The 27,785-nt window shown below is 38.7% G+C and overlaps 1 protein-coding gene across 8 annotated transcripts in view; it reads left to right on the forward strand.

The window, feature by feature from the left end:
* Ccdc25 (coiled-coil domain containing 25) overlaps positions 1-26,810 on the forward strand; it is a 36,045-nt gene extending 9,235 nt beyond the window's left edge. For 6 of the 8 annotated variants that reach the window (XM_015499440.2, XM_015499441.2, XM_048801525.1 and 3 more), the window contains 7 exons: positions 886-925; positions 5,629-5,680; positions 11,820-11,895; positions 16,409-16,512; positions 16,725-16,927; positions 21,775-21,820; positions 25,406-26,810. In XM_015499440.2, the coding sequence (XP_015354926.1) occupies positions 886-925; positions 5,629-5,680; positions 11,820-11,895; positions 16,409-16,512; positions 16,725-16,927; positions 21,775-21,820; positions 25,406-25,435 (551 nt within the window). In that variant the 3' untranslated portion in view covers positions 25,436-26,810. Of the gene's footprint in view, positions 1-885; positions 926-5,628; positions 5,681-11,819; positions 11,896-16,408; positions 16,513-16,724; positions 16,928-21,774; positions 21,821-25,405 lie in introns of those variants that run through there. The other 2 variants (XM_048801527.1, XM_048801526.1) reach the window with 2 other exon arrangements.
* Positions 26,811-27,785: the final 975 nt, after the last annotated feature.

Consider the following 27,785-nt stretch of genomic DNA (forward strand, 5'->3'; position numbering starts at 1 on the left):
GTTTAACTTGACAAAAAAAAAAAAAAAAGGTCAAATAGTAATAGAATGTTAGTGTAATGATAAAAATATCAGCTTCTATTCCTTTATTTGTATTACGTTTCAGTTTCTTTTTATAGTCATGTTCTCTTCGCTTATCTGTATTTTTATGCATTGCAGAAAAAAAATGAACTAAAATAATAAATATTTATTGTTGCTTCTAATCAAACAAACAGCAAAAAGCAAAACATCAGCTCCCTGCCCTGTACGTCCAAAAGCCATGTTCCAAACTCTACCCAAAACAAATACTTTTCACCCTTTCACCTTTTTCCATGGTATTTTATTTCCACCATGTGACATAACTTTAGATGATTTTAAATTTCTTTTTATACTCCTGATATTTTATTACTGATTTTTCTATATTTATATGATTGAGTTATTTTTTTCTTAAATAATTAAAATGCAATCAGTTCTTTGAAGTTTTAGCGAAGCTGTATTTTTACAGTGAATCAGTTTTCCAGAGTGCCATCTAAATTCTCAGCTGCTCTGATTTACCAGTGTTACTTTTGTTATCTTCTAATAGAAATATCTTTGGGCATCAGATTAAAAGTATTAAAATTAGCTGGGCACAGTGGCACACGGTTGTAATCCCAGCAGCTTGGGAGGCTGAGGCAGGAGGATCGCAAGTTCAAAGTCAGTTTTAGCAATGGCAAGGCGCCAAGCAACTCAGTGAGACCTTGTCTTTAAATAAAATACAAAACATGGTTGGGGATGTGGCCCAGTGGTCAAGTGCCCATGAGTTTAATACCTAATACTGAAAAGAAGTATTAAAAATTATGCAGTTTATATTGTCCAGTTGTAAAAACTTTCTATTTTAACTTTTCTGTGTTCTCTTTTATCTTACTATAGATGAAGATCTGATAAAGTATGGCTGGCCTGAAGATATTTGGTAAGTAACAGTTTTGATTCAGCTTTATGGATTGTTTATCTTCTTAGGTGTGGCCTGCCACCCTGCTCCTGTCACTAGAATTTGTGCTTTGTATTTTTGTTTATGTGTGTTCCGTGACAAGGCTGGTTCCCTTCGTTTATAATGACCATGTGAACTGGCTTGGGGTTTGATCTCAGGCCTGAGAGCAAAGGCCTTCAGGACATAGGCTTCCTTTTACTGCCTGTTGGTCACCTTGTGGCAAGTTACTAAGACACCACACTTGTTCAGACCCATTGAGTAGAGGGATAAGACTTTCCCAAGACGCAGTGAAAAAAACAGGCATCTATGTCAGTGGACTGCAAGCTGCGTCTGACCTGGTCCAGCATTAAAGGAAACAGATGGGCTCCTTTTGTCCTCCCTGATGATCTTAGCCCTGTTTTGATCTACCCCTATCCCTTCTTTCCAATATTATTTGTGGAAACTGTTTAAATAATATATATTTTCTTAGCTTCTCTCCAAGATCATTCATTTTGCTGCTCATTAAACCCAGTCCTAAAAGAAAACAATGACCAAAAAAATGAACAAAAGGACTCCTTCATTTTAGCTGAATTTTCTCTTTCTCTGTTAGAATCCTATGAGTACTTTTCTTCCACACAGACCTAGTCCTTTTGAAAAGTACACAGGTTTTCGGTGCGCGCGTGCTCTCTCTGTCTGTCTGTCTCTCTCTCTCTCTGTGTCTCCTACCGTTCTCTCAGTCAGTTTCTTTCCTTTTCCATCTCCAGCTTCCACCACTCACTTTGACCCTCATAATCTCTCTCTCTCAGAGCCTACTCATGCCTGTTTAGTGGGGTATCCCCAGCTTGTAACATCTGGTACCAAATATTGGTCCTAAAGATCTGTTTCTTTGTTTGTATGTGGTGCTGAGGATCGAACCCGGGCCGCACACATGCCAGGCGAGCGCGCTACCGCTTGAACCACATCCCCAGCCCAAGATCTGTTTCTCATATCCTATTTACTTTGATATGATAGTAATAATAGATATTTTTCAAGCACTTATCTATATGCTAAATACTATGACGTGTTTACTTCTGTTAATACTTTATTTCTCAGTGATACTGTGAGATAAGTATTGCTATTATACTCATTTTTCAGATGAGGAAATCAAAGTTAAGATGAACTGAACAGGTCTGTTTTCCCTCACGGTGCAACTCTTTTGGCTTCTGGTTATTTTTTCTTCCCCCAGGCCATTCCTACAGCTCTCTCTAGACCTCTTTTTTATAAATGTGAGCTTAGACTCTTCATTTAATTCCTTAGAGTGATAGCATTTAAGTTCCAATGTTTTAGAAGAGTTTATTTATTTATTTATTTGGTACCTGGAGTTAAATTTAGGGACACTTAACTACTGAGCCACATTCCTATCCCTTTTTATGTTTTATTTTGAGATGGTCTTGTTAAGTTACTTAGGCCCTTGCTAAATTGCTGAGGCTATAATCCTCCTGTCTCAGCCTCCTAAGCCTCTGGGATTACAGCACCACCATGCCTGGCTGAATTTTTAATAAGGTATATAGCATTGAGTATTTAACAACAGAAATATTGCATAGAGTCTAACTAAAGCCACCCCCAGATGTGGCTATGCTCACACCCCTGCCTGTGTGAAGGGACTCCCTGGAGGGTTTTCTCTCTGGCTTCATGAAGAGGCCAGTTCATATCCCCAGTGGACATGTCCTTCTATCTACTTTCTATAAAATCCATACCAAGGATCCAAGAAGTCCAAGGAACATGAGAAATTTTAAAGACTTAAAAGGAAAATCTATCCCAGTACAATGTCCTGTTACCTGAACTCAGATGTGTCATCAGGTTAGACTCTGCTTAGTGCCCCCTTACCTCAGGTGGGTGGTTTACTCTGCTGAGAACTTTTAGGTTGAGTATTGCCTACCTTCCAAGGACCCTAGACTGAGCTCCATGAAGACAGCAATCTACCTGCTTTGTTAACTGTTGTGTCCCCGGTACAGAGCATAGGTTCTAACATGTAGTAGATGTTTAATAAATATTTGTTGACTTCCTAATTGACTAGGTCTCTGCCCTTCTAGAAGTGATTCCCCCCAGATGTTTCTGCCCAATAACCAGTTTCTTATCTCTGCTCTGTGCACCTCTGCCCTGTCACCCCCAGCTGGAATAGTTTCTGTTGTCCTTAAAGCTCAAAGATCTCCAGACTCTCTCAAGGAAATTAGAATGACTATGCCTGTTAGATAGCTTACCTGCTGTACATTTTTAGCATATCAACTTTGAGACATAAATATCAGCATAAAAATGTTATAGGTTCAGTTGCAGCATAAAAGTCATTTCAAGTGGAAGAGAAATTTCTAATTTACAGCTGACACTCAATAAATTATGACTTGAATTTTTAATTTCATCAAGGTTGTGTGTGTCAAATTATTGTCTATAGATTCCTAGAGTCCTGTTTTGACCCTCTTTAATAGTCTAGAGGTTAGTGACTATGGTTAGACATGATTGACTTTTATTTTCATAAGTTATTTGAGAACTGATGTGAGTTGAAATAGGCCCAAAACTCAAGACCCATTCCGGTTCATGTCAGCCTGGCAGTCTTCTAGGGAGTGCCAAGAGTGATTCTGTGTTGCTCTACCTTCCAGGGTAGATTTTAACACTGGTTCACTTTGATGAAATATTTGCGACTTTACCTATGTGGCTGTCAATATCTGAATCTATTCCAGAAAACCTCCTGAGATTCCTTTAAGCAAAGAATTTTCCTAGGATTAAGTGAGAATGGAACTAGATTATATTTTAAATGAGAAAAATAGAAACAGTGTGCATTTACTGCCTCCAGAATGCCTAATGAGCAGGGTTTTCACAGACCTCACTAAGGAATTTAGTGTCCTCACTTGTGGGGCTTTGCATCTATGTTCCCTTGAGTTATTGATACTCTCTTAGTGAAATTTCTAGTCTGTATTTGGTAAAGGGCAGCAGGAGTTAATCAGGAACAGGAAGATATGAAGAGGAACTAGTGGGCATAATTTAAACTTTAAGTGAGCATTTGGGAAGGAATTTTAAAGAAAACTTGCTTAAAATAATTCCCCCCCCCCAGCATTTCATCAAAGCCCCAAAGTTCTGTCTATTCCCCCACCCTTTGTAGCAGTGCACTTGCTATATACAAACCTGAAATTGGTATATATTGGCTGTGATACTCCTGTGTTTTTTGGTACTTTGACTATTATGTGTGAACTTAATAACTATATATTGAATTGTTTGGGTATTTCTTTTGGCAAAATTTCACATCAGAGTCCTTAAAGAAAAATCAGAAAACAAGGGCTGGGGATATAGCTCAGTTGGTACAGTGCTTCCTTTGAATGCACAAGGCCTGGATTCAATCCCCAACACCACAAAAAAAAAAAAAAAAAGGAAGAAGAAGAAAAATCAGAAAACAACCTAGCTATTTTGAGTATATAGGAAGGAATTGTAAATAGAGAACTGGCTTAAAAGCTGTTGACAGTTAGAATGGGAGAAGGTGTTTCTCAGTTGGACTTGGTTAGTAGTGCAGATTTTTCTAGGATTCTGAAAGAAGATGAGGAGGTAACCAGGTGCAGTGGCCCACGCCTGTAATCCCAGTAGCTCAGGAGGTTGAGGCAGGAGGATCGCAAGTTCAAAGCCAGCCTCAGCAATGACGAGGCGCTAAGCAACTCATTGAGACCCTGTCCCTAAATAATATACAAAATAGGGCTGGAGATGTGGCTTAGTTGGTCGAGTGTCCCTGAGTTCAATCCCTGGTACCTTTCCTCCACCCACAAAAAAAAAATTGATGCTAAGAAAATATCTAGCAAAATATAAAATGGGATTTAATGATAGGTTTTATTGAACACTTACTCTGGAAAAGTAAGGACAAAAGTTAACAGAATCACAAAATGTAATCATGCATTACCTTGTTTATTGTTTGACATTAGGACTTTGGAGGCTTCTCTGGGTGTTGTAAAGTGAGAGTTGACTTTGTTGACCTGTGAACTTGAAAAATACAATATCCCAAAATGTCACATCAGTTTTAAAGAATTTAATTAAATTGATGGATTTTAGAGCCTTAATGAAAGATTGATTTATGACACTGGGATTAGAGATATCCTGAATGCTTTTTAGACAATGCCATAAAGACAGTGTTCATCCTGAGGACACATATTAGTGTCATTGTTGGAGTATAGGGCTGGATGAATTTGTTAATCTGAGCTTGCTGACTTTAGACCTTACCTAATTTTTCCAAATCTGTACTTGACATTCACTTGTGGCTGTTTTGTCATTGTTTGAAACTCAGAATGCTCCAGGCTATTCCATTCTGTGGTCCTGCAGATCTCCCAGGCTGGCAACATTGGAGTCTCAGCAACTTCTGTCATTCCCTTCTCCTCTCATCTGTAATTTCTTTTTCTGTTTTTCCTTTTAGTCCTGTGTGTGCTTTAGTCAGGGGCCAGCCAAATCTTATTTCTTCCATAAACACTTTGATCACAGAAAGCTCTTTTTATCACTTGAAGAATCACTTTTCTCAGGGCATTTAATATTTATTATCTTACTCATCTTGGCACTTAACCACACACGGTGGCTTAACTCCCATGGCCTGTGGTAGGCCCTGAGTGAATACAGTTTGGGAATGGAATGCTTTAAATGCAAGTGACCAAGGAGATGGTTATCTCATATCTCTTGCTAAAAGTGATTTTCATTCTTTGTAGGTTTCATGTGGACAAACTCTCTTCAGCTCACGTATACCTTCGATTACATAAGGTAACTGAATTTAAACATGGATTCATTACTTTTTCTTCAGTGTTAAACATCATATCTTATTCTTTATTCTTTTTCTGCTGTTAAATTACTTGAAATAATAAATGTTTCAAAATCTAGGCCTTCCCCATGACTCAGAAAATTACTGGAAAATTCTAGGTGATTTCTGAGACTGTGAAGGGGCCATACTACGTATTTCCCACGTAGAAGCATTGCCTTGTCCTGATGGTTCAGGTGTGTTGAGTGTCCACTTTGCAAGCTCTTTCTGTTAGTTGGATACCACCAGACTTTCTGTCTGCTCCAGTGGTTCCTTTTTCTTAGGCTCATGTGATTCTTTTGCCTTATAATATAAAGGAAAAGAGATTTAATGTTCCCTTGTAATATAGTACACTATTTTTCCACTCATTCATGGAAATGGATATATGAATATTCCAAATATTCACATATTTCGAATAGTTGAATCACAGGGTATATACGTCCACATATGTATAAATGTATATTTCCCAACTTTTCACTTTGGAGTAATTTTAGATTTATAGAACCGTTGTGAACATAGTATAGAGAGTTCCCATATAGTTTTCCTTTTCATTTCCATCTTGTATTACCAAGGTACATTTGTCAAAACTAAGAAGCCAACCTTGATATATTACTATTAGCTCAACTCTGGACTCTATTTGAACTTCATCAGTTTTTCTGTTAATGTTGTTTTCATGTTCCAGGATCCAGTCTAGGGTACTACATTGCATTTAGTAGTCACATCTGCTCTGTCTCCTGGTTTGTGATATTTTCTCACTCTTTACCTATTTTTCATGACCTTGACAGTTTGATCAGGGATTCTGTAGAATCTCACTTGATCTGAGTTTTTCTGATGTTTTTCTCATGACTAGACTGAGGTTATAGGTTTGGGGTAAGAGAACCACAGAGGGAGTTGCTCTGCTCATTAATTACATCAGGGGGTGCACTCACTGACATGATTCATCACTGATCCTGTGAGTCTCAGTTACCTGCCAGGGTAGTGTATGCCAGATTGCTCCACTGTGAAGCTGCTTTTCTCCCCATTTCTAGCAATGCACTAAACCCAACTCCTACTCAATGGGGCAAGGGAAAGAATTAAGTTTCACTTTCTAGAATACAGAGCATCTACATATTTTATTTGGAGTTCTGGAAGGAAGATTTGTCTTTTCCCCCATTTATTTGCATCAGTGTGGACTCTTGTTTCTTTTATACATTGGGTTATGTTTTGGTGCTGTGTTACTGTTGCCCATGATGTGCCTGCTTAGCTCCCCATTTTGAGCACTTCCTTACCTTTTGTCCCTATGAGATGCTGTAGGCACATCTTGTATTATTCCTGCCCTGGATGTACAATCAGTCATTTCTACAAGGAATCTTGGTGAATGATATTTCAAAATGAAGATCTGGGCTCTGGGTGTGCTTGTTGCTTCTAGATTGTTGTTGCTCTAGCTCCTCCCAACTGACAGAACTAGGAAATGTCTGTCCATGAATCTGTGTATGTACTCGTATCTGCTATCATCGTTTTTCTATCTCTTCATCATGTCAATGTTAAGGTAAACCTGAACACATATTGCTTCCTGTGACTAATCTGGGCTCATTCTAGCCTTCCCCATGCGCTTATCTGCAGCAGTGAGAAGCCTGGCTGTCACCATCTTCCTTCCACTTATTCATTTGACTACAGTATATGCATAGCTGGTTTCAGAATTGCTAACCTATATCCATCCACTTGAGAAACAACACTATCTGTTAGAGTATTTGGTGTGCAGATAGTTTTGTCTTTTTGTCCAGTAGTTTTCATCAAAACATCGCTTTCCTAAGTTACATATATATTGCTTTTTTTCTGCCACCCTTCCAGTAATGTGATGTCCTTCTCTTTTTTCCTCAATCTGAATCTATCCTGGCTTGTCCTGGCTGATTGTATTACTTTTTAAGTGACAGCTTATGGACCTTTTCATGTTTCTGTATTATTTTTCATATTTATTATTCTGACTGGCTACATGGCATTGATCATATGCCACAATTAATATGAAATCTTTATCAGAACATAGTTATTTACAGTTTGTCAGCATTATGAATTCCTAATAAGAACTACCTTTATATGAGCTACTTTCTGTTCTTCTTCTGAATTAGTTTCTTAGATTAATTTTTAGAAATGGAAATATTGGGTCAAAAGATATATATATTTCAGTAAACTCCTTTTTGCTAAATGGCCCTCAGAGTATTGTGCTAGTTTAAAATGCTGTTTGCTATCCATAGTTTTTTTCCAAAAACTTTTTAGGTTTTATAACAACAACAAAATATGTATATATAAACCCTATTTTAATAAGTACACGATGGCTAAAATACTAACTTCTGAATTTACAGCAGGGTTAAACTTGTACCCAATTTTTACTTGTACTGTTGATTTTTGTTTTGTTTTTATTGGTACCAGAGATTGAATCCAGGGGTGCTTAACCACTGAGCCACATTTCAGCCTCTTTTATCTCAAGACAGGGTTTCTCTAAGTTGCTTAGGGTCTCACTGAATTGCTGAGGCTGGCCTCGATCCTCTATCTCAGCCTCCTGAATCACTGGGATTATGGGTATGCACCACTGTGCCTAGCATTGTTGATTTTTTGAGGACTGATTAGTCCCTGGTACTTGGTAGCTACCAAATATGTATTGGAGATGTACAAGGCTAAGTGATTGCAACCCAGCCAGAGCCGAAGTGCTGGATTTGAATACTGGCTCTACAGCTTACTAACCTTGTGACTTTGAGCACATTACTTGACTGCCTATTTCCTCCATTATGGGAAGGGCCAACTTGTTGAATCATTGTGGGGACTAAATGGCCCAGTCTGTCTTAAAGCACTTAGAATGTCTCATGTCATATGCGAAGCACTATATGCATTCATTGTTGTTTTTGTTAAATTTAATTGAATTCAACCCATACCTTGAATCATGGATATTCAGCAATGCTCTTTTATAGTCTCACACAGAAAAAGCTCACCTATGCCACAGTCCGGCTGCAGCAAAATAACCGGGGGGGTGACAAACAACTTGTATAGATTGATACAGCAGATACAGCAGGAGTGGGAGCCCTTTATTGTAGGACAGGAGGGGTATTTATACATTCCACACAGCTTATCTTAATTAACATAAACTAGATACAGCAGTCAACCAATAAGAAATCTCCACACTTAATGGCTCGCTGGCATTACTTCTCAAACCACTCCCTCTGGCAAAATGCCAGGCACCATCCAGACTTGTTTACAGACTCTAACATTTGCCAGGTGCCATCCTGACTTGTTTACAGACCTTAACACACCTACCTAGAGGTTTCTCCATTAACTGATGGCACAAAACCTACCATCAAAATTCTGGCCTTCACATATTGAAAGTACTTGGACACTTTGAGCTCACTTCCTCTGACTTTATGCAGAGTGCTAAATTGGATGATTTTTTTCTTTTTGTTCATATTATTAAATTTAATATTTATTTTTTAGTTGTAGTTAGACATAGTACCTTTATTTTACTTATTTATTTTTTATGAGGTGCTGAGGATCAAACCCAGGGCCTTGCACATGCTAGGCAAACGCTCTACCACTGAGCCACAACCTCAGCCCTTTTTTGTTCATATAATATTGGAAGTAGCAAAATAAGGATAGGAGATGACTTTTTAGGAATAGCGACAGCCACAGATAGTAAGGAGACATATTGGGTCATAGCTTGACATCAAGGACCAAGGAACTGTATGGTGCTGCTAGAACTCTGTAAGCAACCCAAGCCTGGGGTTTGGTTTTAGAGTATAGCTTTAAAACAGTATCATCTCTCAGCCCCATCACCTACCAGACATAATGGACCTTGGTCTTGCTACTTAACTTCACTAAGATTCATTCTCTTCATTGGCAGGGTGAGGTTATTTCACAGGACTATTTACTGTACCTGGAACATAGTGGGCACTCGAAATGGCAGCTTTTTTAAAAAAAATCATGGAGTAAATGTCTGTGTATTTAATTAATGTTATTAAAACCCAGTATAATGATCAATATTAATGATGAAGATACTGAGTTAATAAGATATTATTGCAAAATCCTGTATTTAAATGGTCTTGTAATGGAATGAGATGTGCTTGAAAGTAGTGACAAAATTAGATTACTTACTCTGGGCCAAAATTTATATGTTTAAGAAGTTCCCATTTAAAACAATTAAAATGAAAAAAAAAATTGCCAAGTTTGATGGCTCACACGTGTAATCCTAGCAACTCAGGAAGATTGCAAGTTCTAGGCCAGCCTGGACAACTTAGTGAGACCCTATCTTAAAAAGTAAAAAGGACTGGGGGTGTAACTTCATGGTAAAGCACCCCTGGTTCTATCCCTAGGGCCCCAAAAAAAAAAAAAAAGAAAGTTTGAGTAACAGAATGGAAGGAGTTTAATTTATCTCGATATTTAGTTAGGTGGAACATTCATTCTCAAACAGGTGTTTCTGTAATCTCATACCAAATAGGAGCCAGTACTGAACTGATATCCACTTACTCTTACCTTGGACATATTTTTGCTATCTTGAATTGCTCTTTAATTTAATATAGGTTTTGTAGAGAAAAAAGGATTGATCTTATCTGTGTTACTTCTCCTTCACAGTGAGTGGCTAAGTTTTAGCACAGACGTTTTGTTCCTAATTATGTTTGGGGTTAGAAAACCCACAAGAACTCTTGAGTTATCTTTTTCAGAGGGATTATAGGGACTTCATTCAACCAGCAAGAGTTTGGGTTGTCAAAAATAGGCACCATCGCCAGAGCAATCAGACAACAGAAATTAAAGGGATACGCATAAAAAAAGAAAAACTGAAACTATCACTATTTGCCAATGACATGATTCTATATTTAGAATATCTAAGAAATTCCACCAGTAAACTTCGAGAACTAATAAATGAATTCAGCAAAGTAGCAGGATATAAAATCAATACCTATAAATCAAATGCATTTCTATACATAAGTGAAGAATCTACTGAAAGAGAAATTAGGAAAACTACCTCATTGAAAATAGCCTCAAAAAATATAAAATGCTTGGGAATCAATCTAACAAAAGAGGTGGAAGACCTCTACAATTAAAACTACAGAACACTAAAGAAGGAAATTGAGGAAGACCTTAGAAGATGGAAAGTTCTCCCATGCTCTTGGATAGGCAGAATTTATATTGTCAAAATGGCCATACTACTAAAACTGTTATACAGATTTACTGCAATTCCTATTAAAATCCCAATGACGGGGCTGGGGTTGTGGCTCAGAGGAAAAGCACTCTCCTGGCATGCGTGAGGCACTGGGTAATTAAATAAAGGTATTGTGTGCACCTACAACTAAAGAATAAATGTTAAAAAAAACATAGCCACACCAATGTTTATAGCAAACTGTAGTATATATACACAATGGATTATTACTCAGCATTAAAGGAGAGTAAAATTATGGCATTTGCAGGTAAATGGATGAAATTGGAGAATATTATGCTAAGTGAAGTAAGCCAATCCCAAAAAACTAAAGGCCAAATATTTTCTCTGGTTAGTAGATGCTGATTTGTGATGGGGGTGGGGCATGGGAAGAACGGAGGAACTTTGGATTGGGCAAAGGCGAGGGTGGGGAGGAGTTATGGGGGTAGGAAAGATGGTGGAATGAGATGGACATCATTACCCTAGGTACATGTATAATTGCACGAATGGTGCACCTCTATACCATGTACAACCAGAGAATTGAAATGTTGTGCTCCATTTGTGTACAATGAATTAAATGCATTCAGCTGTCATGTACAACTAAGTAGAACCAATAAAAATAATAATAATTTAAAAAAATAGGCGCCTTTTTCCACACAGTTTCCAGAAGAATAAGAAGAGAGCAGATATTACTCAGACATAATTACAGTTAATGTTTTGATATAACTATGATTTATTTTTTCCATATTACTGTCTTCTCTTAATTTAAATAAATATTCCCATGATGGACATAGAAAATTTGCTTTGCTTTTCAGTGTTCTGTAATGTAATTGAAGAACCCCTACTTGTAATAAACTCAAGCCTAGCAAGCAAGGCAGAAATACTGTTTAAGTGCTGTAGTATCTGTCAGAATCAAGGGAATGGACCATTTGATTACTTTTGTGTTTCAGGGAGAGAAAATAGAAGACATTCCAAAGGAAGTGCTGATGGACTGTGCCCACCTTGTGAAGGCCAATAGCATTCAAGGTCAGTTTTCCTAAGGTATTTTTTGAATTGGCATTGACTTTCTGTGTCTGAAATAGATTACATCTTAGAGAACATGCAGTTTGGTTTGCATCAAAGGACTAGCAGATTATATCTTTATAGTGGGTGGCAGTTTTGCTCTCTGTCAAAGAACTAAAAGTTTGTCTCCCTGCCCTTCAAATTTTCACTGTTTTAAGTCAGCTCTTTTCCTTACCTTAAATAGAAAGTAGGACATCTGGATCTGCCTACCCCTAAGGTTATTTGTAAAAAGACTTGGAAATTTGGTAATGTTGATAGCTAAGCAAGAGAGATGTGTCTTTTGGCTTTATTTTTAAGGTAGATATTTGTTTTAATCATTTGTCATTAGATTCTGAAACTAGAATCTCTAAATGATATTTTCCTACTTTTTCTTTTTTTCCTCCTCCGCTTACATATTTTTTTCCTTTCTCCAAGTCAGTTGATCTTATTATCTCTTCTCTCCAGAGAATCTTAGTTGTTCTGGAATGATCCCTGAATATTACTATTTTTACAAAGCTTTTTGTAGCTTCTGTTGGGGACAGTTATCCTAAATGTTTTAGGAATGGCCTGGAATACTGTGCTTGGTACTTGTTTCTACTATATAAAATTTAATGTAATAGTAAAGACCTCTCGCCGCCCCCCCCCCAAAAAAAAAAAAAAAAGATTATTGGGGTAAGGGTTATAGTTAGAAGGGGGAGCTTGGAGGGGGTGGTTTGCTGAGAATGTTTAAGCTAGTTAATAAGATTTTAGGTGTGGGACATATACCTAGATAGGGGATAGGATAGAGGTAACTTTGGTTTGATATGAAATTGAGCGATGTGGACAGAAATACAGTTTGGGTAAAAGATAAACATGGGGCAGTTGTATAGCTGGTAAAGGGACCAGGGGATGGTGATTATAGGACAAGAGTTGTGCAACCATCTCCCTTCCCCATCACTGAATCTATGTTTCTTGAATCTTAACTTGGACAACCTTAATAACAAATTAGCTACTTGGCCAAAGAGGGTAGAATTTCTTCCTTGTGGAGCCACTGATTTCAACTCCTTAAATCAACAAATTATAAAGAGTTTGAGGACATTTTATTTTTTATGAGAATGGAATTTTCTTAGATTTTCAGTGACTGAAGTAAAAATTGAAACAGTCATTACCTTTTCCCTCTATTCCAACCTTCTTCACAAATTCTTGTCCCTTCCCATGCCCCTGGCTAGCAGATGCACCTTTGTTCAAAAACGTTCTGTGGACTCCGTATTCTTGGCTCATCCTCTTTTTTCTTAGAATCTTTATAGTTTACTAGTTGTAGAGAAAACAAGGGAAGGTAGGGTCATGACACTGAATTACTCTTCTGTCTCCTCCTCAATCTTCCATGGTGATAGTTCACCTAGCAGAGAAAGAACCTAAGCCCCAGGACCTCACTTTCATAATTCAGTTCTGCTAAGGAATGAACAAATGGTCTTTGCTATAAGATCTGCTGAGGATACTTCACTTGTGGCACTGTGTAGTTACAATATTTCCTCCCTGGATAATTGCCACAGGAGTGGGGATTAAACTTGTTTGTTACTATAGAATTAACCTGTTCTGAGTTCTAGGTCTAGAACCATAGGTCAGCTCATTCTGTATCACCTGGCAAATCTTACCAGATAAAACTTCCCAAAAGTTAGAAAGTTTTTGTGACTCCCCTTGCCTATACAATTCAGTCCAGGCTCAAGATGGCATCCAGCCTAGTTGCTGTTTTCCACCCTCCTGCCTTTGCTTTTGTTGTTTCCTCTGCACTCCTTAGACATCTGTCTTCCTCAGTATCACACCAGCAGATCCCAGCTAAGGTTTAAGACCCCCACTGCAGGTGTAGTAAATAATATAATCATTGATGGAGTATTAGTTACAGGACTGACCCTGTGCTGAAACTTGACAAATTGTTTATCAACCTTATTGAGCTTGATGATATAATTTTTATGTTGCAGGTGAGAGAACTGACCTTACAGAGTAATAAGAAATTTGTCAAAGATCTCAGAGCTCTTGCACTGTAATGAGGCTGACTGACTTGAGTCTTTTGTCAGTCTGAAGCTCTGGGTACCTTTGTGGTGATGCCTATCCCCTCTTCAGCTCTGGGTAGCCTTGGAGTTATTTATGTACTTATCTCCCCCCTTTTAGGGTCTCAGAAGGCAGGTCCATTGTCTGACCCATGTTTGTATCATGTGCCTTGCACATGGAGATTCTTCTTTTTTTTTTTTTTTTTTTAACTTTTTATTTTGAAAGAAATCTTCAAAACTACAGAAAGGTTTCAAGACAAATACAACCAGAAAACATATCTAGCCCATATGCTCTTCACCTAGATTCACCAGTTTTTAAATTTTGCGTATTTATTTGCTTTTTATGTATCTCATTCTTATCATCAACTATTTTTTTAAATTTTGGTGGTACTGTGGGTTGAAGCCAGGGGCATGCTATTACTGACCTATATTCCCAACTCTTTTAATTTTATTTTAAGATGGAGTCTTGCTAAGTTGCTGAGGCTGGCCTCAAACTTGTGTTTCTTTTGCCTCAGCCTCTCAAGTTGCTGGGATTACATGTGTGTGCAACTGCACTCAGCTCATCATTAACTTTATAGCTGGGTCATCTGAAGGAAAATTACAGACATTATGACCCTTCAACATGTAACTCTTAAGACCAAGGACATTACCACCTGTGGTGGCTCACTCCTATAATCCCAACGACTCAGGAGGCTGAGGCTGTAGGGTCATGGGTTCAAAAGCCAGCCTCAGCAAATAGCAAGGCCCTAAGCAACTCAGTGAGACCTTGTCTCTAATAAAATATTTAAAAGGGCTAGGGATGTGGCTCAGTGATTAAACACCCAGGTTCGATCCTGGTACCAAAAAGAAAGAGGGAGAGAGAGAGAGGGAAAGAAAGAAAGAAAGCCAGGCCAAGGACATCATCTTAAGTAACTGCATTACAGTGATCAAATTCAGGGAATTTAACATGGATAGCATACTGTTATCTGGCAGGGTGTGGTGTGTTGCACGCCTGTAATCCCAGTTACTCAGAAGGCTGAGGCAGGAAGGTTGCAAGTTCAAGGCTGATTGGGCAACTTAATGAGACCCTTCAAAATAAAAAAGGGCAGTTGCCTAGCATGTGCAAGGCCCTGAATTCAATCCCAGTACTGAAAACAAACAAACCACTGTTTTCTGATATATAGTTCATATATAAGTTTTGTCAGTGGTTCTACTACTGTTCTTTTATCTAGCCTCTTTTAAAAATTCCTGAATCTGGAGGTACCTCTTTTTCTATCAATACTTTGACTTTTAATGAGTAGAAATGTTCTATAGTTTCCCAGAGTTTGGGTTTGTCTGATGTACCCTCTTGATTAGAATTACAGTATGCATTTTTGAACAATTAGAGTTTTGCACATTTCAGTGAAGCAGAACATGATTTCGTTTTGCCTCATTTTCAGTGATGTCGACTTTGACCACTTGGTAAGGTGCTGTTCATTAGCCTTCTCCAATGAATACAGGAATTTAAACAGTAAAGTCTACAGCTATCTGATGTGGAAGGATGGTGGAAAGCAGCAGACCAGCGAATCCCCTGTGATTCTCAGAGCTGCTGGGGTAGAGGGCACCCTGTGGTGGAGGTGGTGGTGTTATTTTCAGACGAGGTTCAGAAAGCTATGGGGACTTTCTCAAAGTGGCACAACTAGTTTGTGGTACTGTCAGGATAAAGTCCAGGTCTCTGGAATCCCAGGCCATGTCTTTGTATTGCTTCCTAACCTTTACTGACTCAAGGACTCCTTTGAGAATCTGAGGAAACTTACTTGGGTCTTTTTCTCTCCAAAAAAAAAAAAAAAATTACACATGATAAATTTTACTGTCTATTTTGGGAAGTTTTCCAAAGTCCTTGGATCTAATCCATGGTCCCTTGTTTAGTAAAAGGAATCTCTTTCCTTTTCTACCTTCTAGAGGCTGCTCATATTCCAAGCCAATATCACTTTTCCCTCTCTGATCACTGCTTTTTCTGATTTGAAGGAATGATGCAACTAGATTGGACCATCCATATAATCCATGATAACCTTCCTATTTTAAGGTTGTTAATCATACAACAAAGTCTATTGCCATATAAAGTTTTAGAGATTAGCATGTGGACATCCTGGGACAGGGATTGGGAAGGGAGTGTGTGTGTGTGTGTGTGTGTGTATGTGTATGGAATTTTCTTAGATTTTCTGTGACTGAAATAAAAACTGATACAGTCATTACCTCATTTTATTTATATATATAAAATGTATGTATATAAAATATATGGTATACCATGGTAATACTTATGGTTGTGTTTTGTTTAATACCATTTGCCTTTTATGGGTGGTTTTTGTAAAGCATTTTGTGGTTTGAAACAGTGGGAGGTTTGTTGATCCTAAGCCATTTCCTGGGTTGGATAATGGCAGTTTGCAGTGGGTGCGGGGGTACCTTGCTCAGTCTCATCCTGCCTGCGTGTTGAAGACAGTCTCTCTTGGCAGGCTGCAAGATGAACAACGTTAATGTGGTATATACGCCGTGGTCTAACCTGAAGAAAACAGCTGACATGGATGTGGGGCAGATAGGCTTTCACAGGCAGAAGGATGTAAGTGTTTGGCACCACTGCAGGAGGCGCATCCTGACACCGAGTGGATACCCACCTATTCTGTGTGACTCTACTGTTGTTGAGGGCCGAGCATGATACATGTTTCCTAGGGGAGTTAAACTGGGTTACCAAACCCCTGGAAAGACTTACCCCTCTTCTGGGAGAAAAGAACAATAATAAAGAGTCAGTACTTTCCCCTGTCTCTCTCTCAGGTAAAAATTATGACGGTGGAGAAAAAAGTGAATGAGATACTGAACCGATTAGAAAAGACCAAATTGGAGCGGTTTCCAGACCTAGCTGCAGAGAAGGAAAGCAGAGACCGGGAAGAGAGAAATGAGAAAAAAGCCCAAATTCAGGAAATGAAAAGGAGAGAAAAAGAAGAAATGAAGAAGAAGAGGGAGATGGATGAACTTAGGTATGTTAGAGATGTCTCATTGATGCTGACCCCAAAGATTGTTTGTTGCTGATTTTGACCATGGAGTAATGGTTAAGAATGATAAATTAGGACTGAGGATGTAGCTCAGTTGGTTGAGTACTTGCCTCGCATGCACAAGGCCCTGGGTTCAATCTCCGGCATTACCCAAAAAAAGAAAGAAAGAAAAATTGGTAGATGAAAGATGTATAGCTCAGAACTTTAAATGAGTGAAAGCATATGTATTTACTTGTTGATCAAATGAATTGTCATTTTATGGAGGTAGGTAGGATATGAGAGTATATGAAATAAAATAACATTTTACTAAGTAATCAATCATAGGTTTTCTTTAGAGTTTAGTTTGTAAGTTTTTCAAAGAGGAAAAGATGCTATAAGTTTGGGGTTTTTTTTTTTTTTGGTGGTGGGGGCTGGTGCTGGGATTGAACCCAGGGCTTCACACATGTCAGCAAGTACTCTTACCACTGAGCTACATCCCCACCCCTAAAAGAAGTACTTAATATTGATTCTGTGCATTTCAAATACAGTTGTCTTGGCTCAAAAGGCCAGCTCTAGAAATTCTGAAAACTGTTTTTTAAAACTTTTTTCTATGTTTTTAAAGTTTAAAGTAATAATGTGATGAGACTGCTCCAATGGTCTGCATTTTAAAACAACAGTTAAAATACACTTTGGCTCTTGAAGTACCAAGGCCATGAGAATACTGACTACATCAGTTTTCTGTTGGTTCTGTAGCAAGGTGCCACATAATTAGTTGCTTAGAGCCATTTACTACTTTATAATTGCATAGGTCAGAAGTCCAGTGAAGTTGTCACTGGGCCAAAGTCAAGGTGTGAAGGGCTATATTCCTTTCTGGAGGCTCTAGAGGAAAATCTCCTTCCTCTTCTGCCTTCTAGAGGCTGCCCATATTCCATGGCTTATGGCCCCTTCTTCCATTTTCAAAGCCAGTGTCACTTTTCCCTCTCTGACCAGTGCTTTCTCTGGTTTGAAGGAGTGATACAACTAGATTGGACCACCCATATAATCCATGAGAATCTCCCTTTAAGGTTGTTAGTCACACTTACAAAGTCTATTGCCATACAAGGTTTTAGAGATTAGGATGTGGACATTGTAAGATAGGGATTGAGAAAGGAGTAGGGGCACTGAACTCAGGGTGCCCTACCACTGAGTTACATTACGAGTCCTTTATATTTGTTATTTTGAGACAGGGTCTCACTAAGTTGTGTAAGGCCCCACTAAGTTGCTCAGGCTGGACTCTAACTTTCTATCCTATGCCTCAGTCTCCCCACCCTTCTGGGAGGCGTCATCCTGCCTGTCACACTGAATCTATATAAATATATACTTCTATTCCTAAATAGTCCTCTCATTTTTCTTAGTTAAGGGAAGTCAATCTTGTGAATCTAGTCATAGAACTGGTAGATTTTTCATAGGTATTATTTGTGATAGGTATACCAAAAAAATAAAAAATAAAGAGATATTGAGAACATATGTTGCCTTTGGGAATGGTATAAATAAGAAATCAGTTGTCTTGCCACGTCATTACCTAGTTCATTGGCGTGTCATGCGATCTTACAAAGGTTATTGGATCAGAGTGTAGTATTACCATCATGTGCCATTACTTGTTAGTTGCATGTGTTCCTGTTGGGGGTTCTGCTAAGAAAGGGTGATGAGGTTCATTTAAAATAGAATTTTAAAATAGAGAGTTCTGGAAATGTTATCCTGAGTTATAATATAATTTGCTAACATGAGTCAAACTAATGAATACATTTAAATGTATCATATGGCTTAAAATTGTGAGTCTTCTTTGTGTTGTGAGTAAAAGAAAAATTATCAACACCATCAGTGCAGAGAACATTTGAATTCTGAGTGATGCAGGATTTATAGTAGTTAGTTCTTTTTGTTCTTAGTTTGGAATAGGGAAAATTGAAAACTTGGCTTTTTGTGCCCTTTAAGGTCTACCATCATTGTGTTTAGAGACATGGATGTGGGCTGAGGTTGTGGCTCAGTGGTAGCACGCTTGCCTAGCATGTGTGAGGCACTGGGTTCGAGTCTCAGCACCACATATAAACAAATAAGAACAATTGTAGAGAAGAAAAATTTTATTTGAGGTTCAGAGGTCTCAGTCCATAGACAGCCAGCTCCATTCTTCAGGGATTTAAGTGAGGCAGAACATCATGGGGGAAGAAAAAGCAGAGAGAGCTCCACATACCAAAGACAAAATATACATCCCAAAGCCATACCCCCAATACCCACCTTCTCCAGCCATACTCTACCTGGCCATCCAGTTAATCCCATCAGAGGATGAATTCATTGAGTGGGTCAAGACTCTCATGACCCAATCACTTCTCTAAACCTTGCATTGCTCACACTTGAGCTTTTGGGAGACACCTCACATCCAAACCATAACAGGTAATACAGTAATTTTTGGTAAGGTCACTTTACTGATCTGATTATAAAAGGAACCAGAGTGGGTGTGGATAGGCCAGACACAAGCCACTGGCAGATGTTGGAATCACAGGTGATGGTATCTTGGACTGTGGTGGTGATATGGAAGTGGAGAGGAGCAATGATAAAATGATATGATTGGATTATAGGTTGGGTTGAGGGAAGGGGCTAAGAATGGCTCCTACATTTTTGGTTTGAAGTGGAGTAGAAAATAATGCCATTCTTGGAGTTAGGAACCAATGGGCAAGAAATTGTTTGGGTAGGTATGCAGACCATGAGTTAGATACAGACTTAAGAATCTGAAGATACCTTTGAGGCATCCAGAAAGATGTCAGAGGGGCATTTGGATTAATGCAATGGAGCTCAGAGTAAATGTGTGGCCTAGAAAAATGACTTTGTGTGTTACTTTAAGATAGATATGAAATCTAACCAGCGATTCTTCAGCTGGGTTGTAGATTCCCACAGCTGAGCACCTGGGTATAGGGTATTGATTTAACATTCGAGCAGCCATCTTAAATGTTTGCTTTCCTGTGCTTACTCTTACCGAAACTCGCCCCAACCCCATTATTGACCTACCCCATGGTACCATAACCCTAAGCCAATCCCAGAAGAACACAACCCCTTGACTTTGGAAAGCCCATGGTGCCATCGACCTAAGCCAATCCCATGCTAATACCACCTCCCGAGCTCTGATGCAACCATCCCTGAGCCTATCCCATAGTGCCACAACTACAACTCCAAACCCCTACCCCACAAAAGTTGAACACCCAAACATCTCGGGGCCTCTTCTCCATCTGTGGAGAGATGTGCCTTTATTTGTCAGCTCTGACAAACCAAACTCTTGTGTGTATCTCTGCCTGGTCTCCATCTTTCATCTCTCACTTGCCCGTCTCCTGGTTCCTTGCTTTCCTTTCACTGAGTATGTTCTGATCTTCACAGTGATTTAAATGCAGCCAGGATTGAGCTGCTCTGCTCTAACCACGTTTTCTTTTAATCGTGTATCTTCTCTTTGTGTTTATGCACTTGTTGATCTTGCTTGTTTTGATTATTCATATGGAAGCCATTGAATTCTACAGCATCAACTAATCTCTCTGGATGCCTCCCAGCTTGTTCTCTTTAACCACGTTTTGAACCCGTCCTTCCTTCAGATTTTCAGTTTTCACTGTCTGCAAGTTGTGTTGACTTGTGTCAACACCATCACTTCAGATGAGGTGCAGCGTGTCTCAGATCAAGCACATCTTCTCATTGTTCTCATTTGCAGCATTCTTTTTTCAAATCATCCTTTTTTTCAAATCATTCATTCCTCTCCTGTTTCTCTCTCTTGCCGCTGTAGCTGTTACCATAGTAGATCATGCCATCAGTTTCAGGTAGCAGTAGGCTGGATGTGATGGTAGAAGTGGGAGTTTAGGAGGCAGACCTGGGCTCAAAGCCCATCTTCATCTTTCCTGCCTCTGATTCCGTATAATACTGCTGCCTTATAATGTGGTTGTGGGCTTAGCACTGATTTATGAAGCACTTAACTTTATTTACTAATGAAATTTAACTAATTTCCTACGAAAAAAGGATATTTAGTAAATGACAGATACTTATATTGTTAATTGGTCTTCTTGCCTTAACCTCCCCTCCAGCCACTCTGTTTCCTATAGATTCCTTTTTTAAAAACTAGTATTATATATTAACACTTTCCCTGGTGACCTTTTTGTGATAGTTTATTTCTCCTTAAATACTTGTTGAATCTTTTTATGTCGATCCTATGCTCAATTTCATATATGTCTTCTTGCTAATCACGTCATGTTTACTCACACAATTAGGTCAACATAATTGGGCCCCTCTGTCTGGCCTGATTTGCCACTGCTTTATTTTCAGATTTCACTCAAGTCAATTTCAGCTTCGACACGTCATTATAAATACCACCTCTTTGCCTTAGCTCATCCCAGTCTCTGGATCTAAAATGCCCTCTCGTTCAACCTACCCACTTGTCAGACTTCTGCCTCAACTGTGAAGGGTACCCTGACAGTTCCTTCCCAACTGTGTGTTCTCTCCTTTGTATTTTTGTAGCATTTACAGTCTGGACTTTGGCAGTGAATCACAAATGATCTTGGCCATAGATGAATCTCCCCCTCTAAGGGATAGGAGTAATGCTATCTACTTCAGAGTGTGGAAGTGAAAACATGAAACAAGTGAGAAAGCTCTTGGTAAACTGAAGTACTGTTCCATCTTATTTATTGTTCATACACTTATCTTTTAATGTTTCAGTCTTGTTGAGGACAAGAATTATATCTAATAACTGTTTTGTTTTGCCTGAAGCCCTTTGGCAGTGCTTGATTATGTGGTAAGTGTTCGTAAAATTCTCATTAGCTCAATAACCTTATTTTAATGTTTTCTTCTAGGAGCTATTCATCACTAATGAAGGTTGAGAACATGTCTTCAAATCAGGTATGTTGAAGTTATTTCCACTTATATGTGTCTTAAAATAATTCACTATGGGTTTTTAATAAGATGTTGTAAGTATTTTTTTTAGTGTTGCAAATTTCTCACTGTGAGTGGCAACTAGTATGCTCACTTGAGTTGGATTCTAATAATCATTTCCCCTCCTTCCCTATAGACCTTCTCATGTTTTGTTTTTAAATAGGTTACCTCATTAAAAGAGATTGTTATACCTTACCTACTGTGAAGTATAGGTCTACTAGATTAAAGGATGTATTAATCAGCTTTCCAGTACTATAACAAAATATTTGAGATAATCAACCTAAACAATAAAAAGGTTTATTTTGATGCACATGTTTTTGGAAGTTTCAGTTCATGATTGGTTGGCACCATTGCTTTTGGGCCTGTGGTGGGGCAACAAGTACTTAATGGTAGAGTGAGTGGTGGAGCAAGCAAAGGGGCCTAGGATTCCAACATCCCTTTCAGGGACACATCCTCAGTGTCCTAGCTTCCTCTCATGAGGTGCTACCTCTTAAATATTCTACTACTTCTCAGCAGCATAACACATGGGTTTTGGGGGGGCATTCCTACTATAGTGCAGGACTTTTGTTTGTTTCTTTTTTTTCCCTGTCTTTTCTATTTCAGGACTGCAAAAGTGCCTTTGTTTATTAATGTTTTCAGTTAATATGATTATAGATTTTATAGTGTAATTGAGTAAATAAAATTATCATCTTAAAGTAATGACCCTCAGATCTTTCATTGTAGCCCAAGTTACAAAAAATGGTTAGCATAATACTAAAAGGATCCTCTTAACATCCACATCTAGTATTTTATTGGAACTTCATCAGACCTTGTTCTTGAGGACTGTCTTCCTCAAAATTTGGGTTAAAGTGTCCAGAGAGATAGCATAACTTATGCTGTCTGAACAGTTACTTAACAGTCTTTGCAGAAAATGAAACCAACTAGTTGTATTTTGGATATTCTGGTTATTGTAATATAATTGTTTAAAAAAACATCCTTTAGATCTGTGTCATCCAATACAGTAGCCTCTAATGTCATGTTATTTAAATTTAAATGGATTAAAATTAAATTAAAACTTGAGGTCCATAGTCATACCAGCCCCATGTGCTAGAGGCTACCAAGTCAGCACAGACAGAACTTCTTCATTGTTGCGGAAAGTTTTGCTCAGCAGCTGTCCTTTCCTTAAAAGCAAACTAGTGAGATCCCAGATTTAGTGCATGAATTGGAATGGATAGGATTTTAGGCATTGTTTATGTCTAATATTCTTTCAGGCATGTATAAAAGCAACATCCTTAGCCCCAACCCTTTGAATCTGAGATGTATCTTTATAGTTTATTCCTGAACAATTCCAGAATAGCATTGTATAATTCAGCAGAACACTGAAGAGATAGACTGCTATTTACTAGTTGGATAAACCTGACAAAGTTATTTAACCTATCTAAAGGAGTTTTCCTTATCAGTTAAATGGAGAAATTAACTCATGGGGTTCTAAAATTAAAACAAGGATATGTGTGTGAAAATCTTTCTGGACTTAGTTTCTGCATAAGTAGTCATTATTAATTCTTACCTATTTGGTTCTCAGTTGTTCGTTGCCTACAGAGTGTCCATATCAAAAGATGAGATAAAATATTTAGTCCCTTCTGGAAGCTATTTCTTCAAACTTGGAACAATTTAACAGTCTTTAACATCTTCCAAATCTAATTTTGTAATCTTTGCTGTGGTATTATTACTTAGAAGTTTTCTGTTAGTTAGAGGCTACTTTCTACCAAAAATATGACCCTGGCATTATGTTATGATCTTAGACATTTTATTCCCATCATCATGGATTTTAAATTTGGATATTGTGGTGGAGTTGAGAAATACACACACACACACACACACACACACAGAGGTGTCTCTTACAATCTGTGGGACATTGATTCCAAGGCCTCCACAAATACCAGAATCTACAGTTGCTTAGGTCCCTCTGTTTCAACAAGTATTTTCATAACGTACACACATCTTCCCATGTAATTTAATTTCTAATGCAATGTAAATTCTGTGTAAATAGTTACTATACTGCATTGTCGAGGGAACTTGCCATCCTCTTGCCTCAGCCTCCTGAGTCATGGGGATTATAGGCATGTGCCACTGTGTCCAGCTAAGAAACCTATTTGTTGTGTTTATTTATTCAGAGTAAAAGGAATCTAAAATGGAAAAGTTATCCAAATAAAGTCTTAGATCTCAGGTATATGTTTAAAATTGATAGGATCCCAGACATGGGCTCTTGGACACACGGGAACTCCTGCCGACCCAACTCCAGCCCCGCAGAGGGAGTAGTGCACTTTCATTGTCCCTGGCCCAGATTCCCTTGTTGAGCTGTTCATCCTTAGTGGCTGAGTGGAAAGTTGAAGCCTGAAAATGTAGGATGATTCTTTCAGACAAACTGCTGCTATTTCTGTGATCTGAGGCACTTTTACTGTGGCTTTGGTTTCTTGTGCTAATGGAAGAAAAAAGCACAGAAAGAACCACTGAATGAAACTGAAAATAATGCCAGAGTGCACCAAAACCATTGTTTTCCACCTGTGTCTCATATTTCCCTACTGTCTCTAGCAAAGGCTGTCAGAGAGAAAAAAGGCTGTGGAAGCCTCAGTCCTGTCCCTGTCTCAAGCAATCCTGGTGTCAAGCAACAAAGAGACAGAGATGAAACAAATACAGTGCCCAGGTGGTTCACACAGCCAAGCCAATGTACAGGCGCAGGCTGTGAGACCTGGCAGTCAAGGAGTGGAGCCCCACCTCTGTGCGTGGCCTTCAGCATTTGTCTACACCACACAAGAAAATCGATCCCTTTATTGTATAAGCCATCACATAAGATTTTTGTTAATAACTTGGCAAGCCAACTAACTTGGTAACTAACCTATCTTTGGCTTCCTATGGATTTTTCTTATGAAAAAAAAGAAGAAATCAAAGCTATTTTTGAAAGTCCCACATCTGACAATCTTGAGGCTCAAAACACTGGAATTTAGGCCACAACTATTTTGCATAGTGGCAGCATTGTTGGCGTAACACTATTGAAGCATGTTTATTTGCTATATTTGTTGAAGGATTAAGCCTGATTTCTTTTTTTAAAGTTTATTATGTATATTTAAGATAGACATGAGATGTTATGGGATATGTATAGATGCTAAAAATCCTATAATGAAGCAAATTAATATATCCATCATCTCATAGTTATCCATTTTCTAAAATATGAGATTCATGCTAAGTGAGTAGATTTTAGCTTAGATTATTTTTACACTCATTCCACCCTGTACTAGGTCAGGTAGACCTTCATACTTTGGAAATCATGGTAGCTTGTTGCTGTGAATCACTCCTTGCAGTGACACTTTAGCAAATATGCCTGCTAATGCAGCTGTTTCAGAGAACTGATAAAGATGCACAAGAAGTAACGAGTGAATTTAGTCATTTTACCTTTTATTTTTATACCCTGAGATTGATTAGAGAAGGAGGCTTGTCAGTTAAGATTATAATTGTAAATTTTAAATGTTGTTTATTTTTGAGGATTTTATGGTTTCACTTTTTTGTTTCTTGTAGGATGGCAATGATTCAGATGAGTTCATGTGAAAGGAGAAAAGGATTCTGAAAGCTGTGAATGCAGAGAACTTTGCGGACCTTGTGATTTCATCTATGTTCTAAATTATAAACAGCCAAAATTCTGCCTTCATTCTACACAGATATTATTAATTTTGGAGTTTTAAAAAAAATCCCTTTTTTTGCTGACAAAAAAAGAACAGATATATATATTATAGTTGAACTTGAAGACAGCATATATAACTTTAGGAAAACAAAAATATTTTTGCCAGAACACGTCTCAGTACCTTGCAAGAGCTGACTGCCCTTGTTCTTGAGATAGACTTTAGAGTAAACCAACTCTGAAAAGTATTTTTGTGGCTGTGGTTCATCCCTGAAAACAGATGTCTTGAAATGCTTTTCATAGCCTAAAATACCTTCACTTCTGTTAAGAAGAATGTGTTGGTTGGCAATTCAGGCCAAGATTCTCCCACTCCCAATTTCCTGATTAGAAAAGCAGAGTTTTGAAGGTGATAGTGATATTTCAAAAGATTGCTGGCTTCAACATTCTCATTCCCGCATGTCGTCAGTCTGTTAGTGTAGTGGTCCTCAGCTTGTCCCAGCTCCTTTGTCCTCCCTTTTTTGAAGTGAGGGCCTTCATCTTCGTAGCATCATATTGAAAGAAATAGATGGTCTAAATCAGGTTTTACCTTGTGCACCTTGCCTGAGCACCAAGTAATCCAAGCTACAGGTGCGACAACTTCTAGGCTCCATTTCCGCGCTGAGGGGGACCAGAGGGTGCTCTGTGAACTGAGTGGGAGATACAGGTTACCTGATTTTTGTCTTGAAATTCAAGATGAAGCAAAAGTACACATTGAATTATCAAGCATTTTCCTAGCCAGCCAAGTAATTTATGTCCTTACCTTGAAATAATAATTATTTTTGAGTTTTAACCCTTGAGATTGGATCTCTCAGTTACAGGCTCCTAACTTAGGTAACATTACTACTCGGCTAAAACACTGGCTACCCGTTATGATTCTGACCAGGAGATACATTTTTATTGCCACGTGTAAGGCAACCCCTGAAGGGAGTGACAAGACAAAACATCGAAAGAGCCTGCAGGACCCCCGCTTGAAGATTGTAACACCCAGAACCCTGCCTGGTGCTGTTATTCTAACTCATTAAAAGTGACTTTCAGCAAACCTTGTAGCTGCCTAGCACTTTGGAAGTGTGGGTAAAACCAGAAGACGTTTTCTTTTATTCTAAGTTGGTGTATGGGCTTGATCTGGAAAATTCCTGAGGCATAACTCATTGGCCAGATTTTGAGGGGTATGAAAATACCAGAGGTCAGTGTGTGGGCATGTGTGTCTAATGTTTTAGACTGGAGTTCTGTGATTAAAAAATTATAATAAAGTATTGGTTTTTTTTTTAATCTGGAAGGACTTGCTTGTTATAAAATCAGCATGTTGATTTTGAGGTTGATTTTCTGTAAAAACAAAACAAAAAAACATTTATTAAGTGTATCAGGCAAGAACTCTACCACTTAAGCTGCAGCCCTGGCTCGTCAGGCTGATTCTGGCAAGTTCTGTAAGGGTATCCTCCATGGGTAAATATCTGTGGCTCCCAGCTGCTGGTGGGTCAGAAGAGATGGCCTTTCTCAGACACTCTGGTTTGAGTGCACTGGTGGCTATGCTCCACCATCCTCAGGCCTCTGGCTGGTGCCTCTCTGCCTCACACTGCAACATATGCAGGTGGAGCCTGAGGAGTTCTCTTTAATAGAGGTGTTGGAGTCCAATTTTTCAACAGTTGGGACTCTTGGCTTATAGGGCCTCTTCTGAATTCTGAGTTGAATTTCTGGTCCTTACCTCTTTAGCTGTTATCTGCTGATTCCCCTTTCCCTCTGTCTCTGCCTTTTTTCTCCCCATTGTCTTGGTCCCAGGGGAAAGCAAGTATTCTTTTCTTTCTCTAGTGATTGAACCAATGGGTTCTTAACCACTGTGCCGCATCCCCAGCCCTTTTTATTTTGAGACAGGGTCTTACCAAGTTCTTAGGGCCTCACTAAGCTGGTGATGCTAACCTCGTACTTACATTCCTCCTGCCTCAGCTTCTTAAGTTGCTGGAATTACAGGCACATGCCACTGCATCTGGCTTTGTGGGCGGGGGATGGGGTGGGGGGATGGATGGGGGGATCCTGGGGATTGAATGCACTGAGCTGTATCCCCAACCCCTTTATTTTGAGACAGGGTCACCCTAAATTGCACAGTCTGAATTTGTAATCCTTTTGCCTCCGCTTCCGAAATAGCCAGGAAAAGGGTTGTGCTTCCTTGCCTGGCTAAGGACCTTTCCCTTGAGGACATACAAGTTTGCTGCTAATAGGTCAGACTGTTGGCCCTGAAGTCATCTC

Source organism: Marmota marmota, unplaced genomic scaffold, assembly GCF_001458135.2.
Source record: "Marmota marmota marmota unplaced genomic scaffold, marMar, whole genome shotgun sequence".
NCBI classification, from domain to species: Eukaryota; Metazoa; Chordata; class Mammalia; order Rodentia; family Sciuridae; genus Marmota; species Marmota marmota.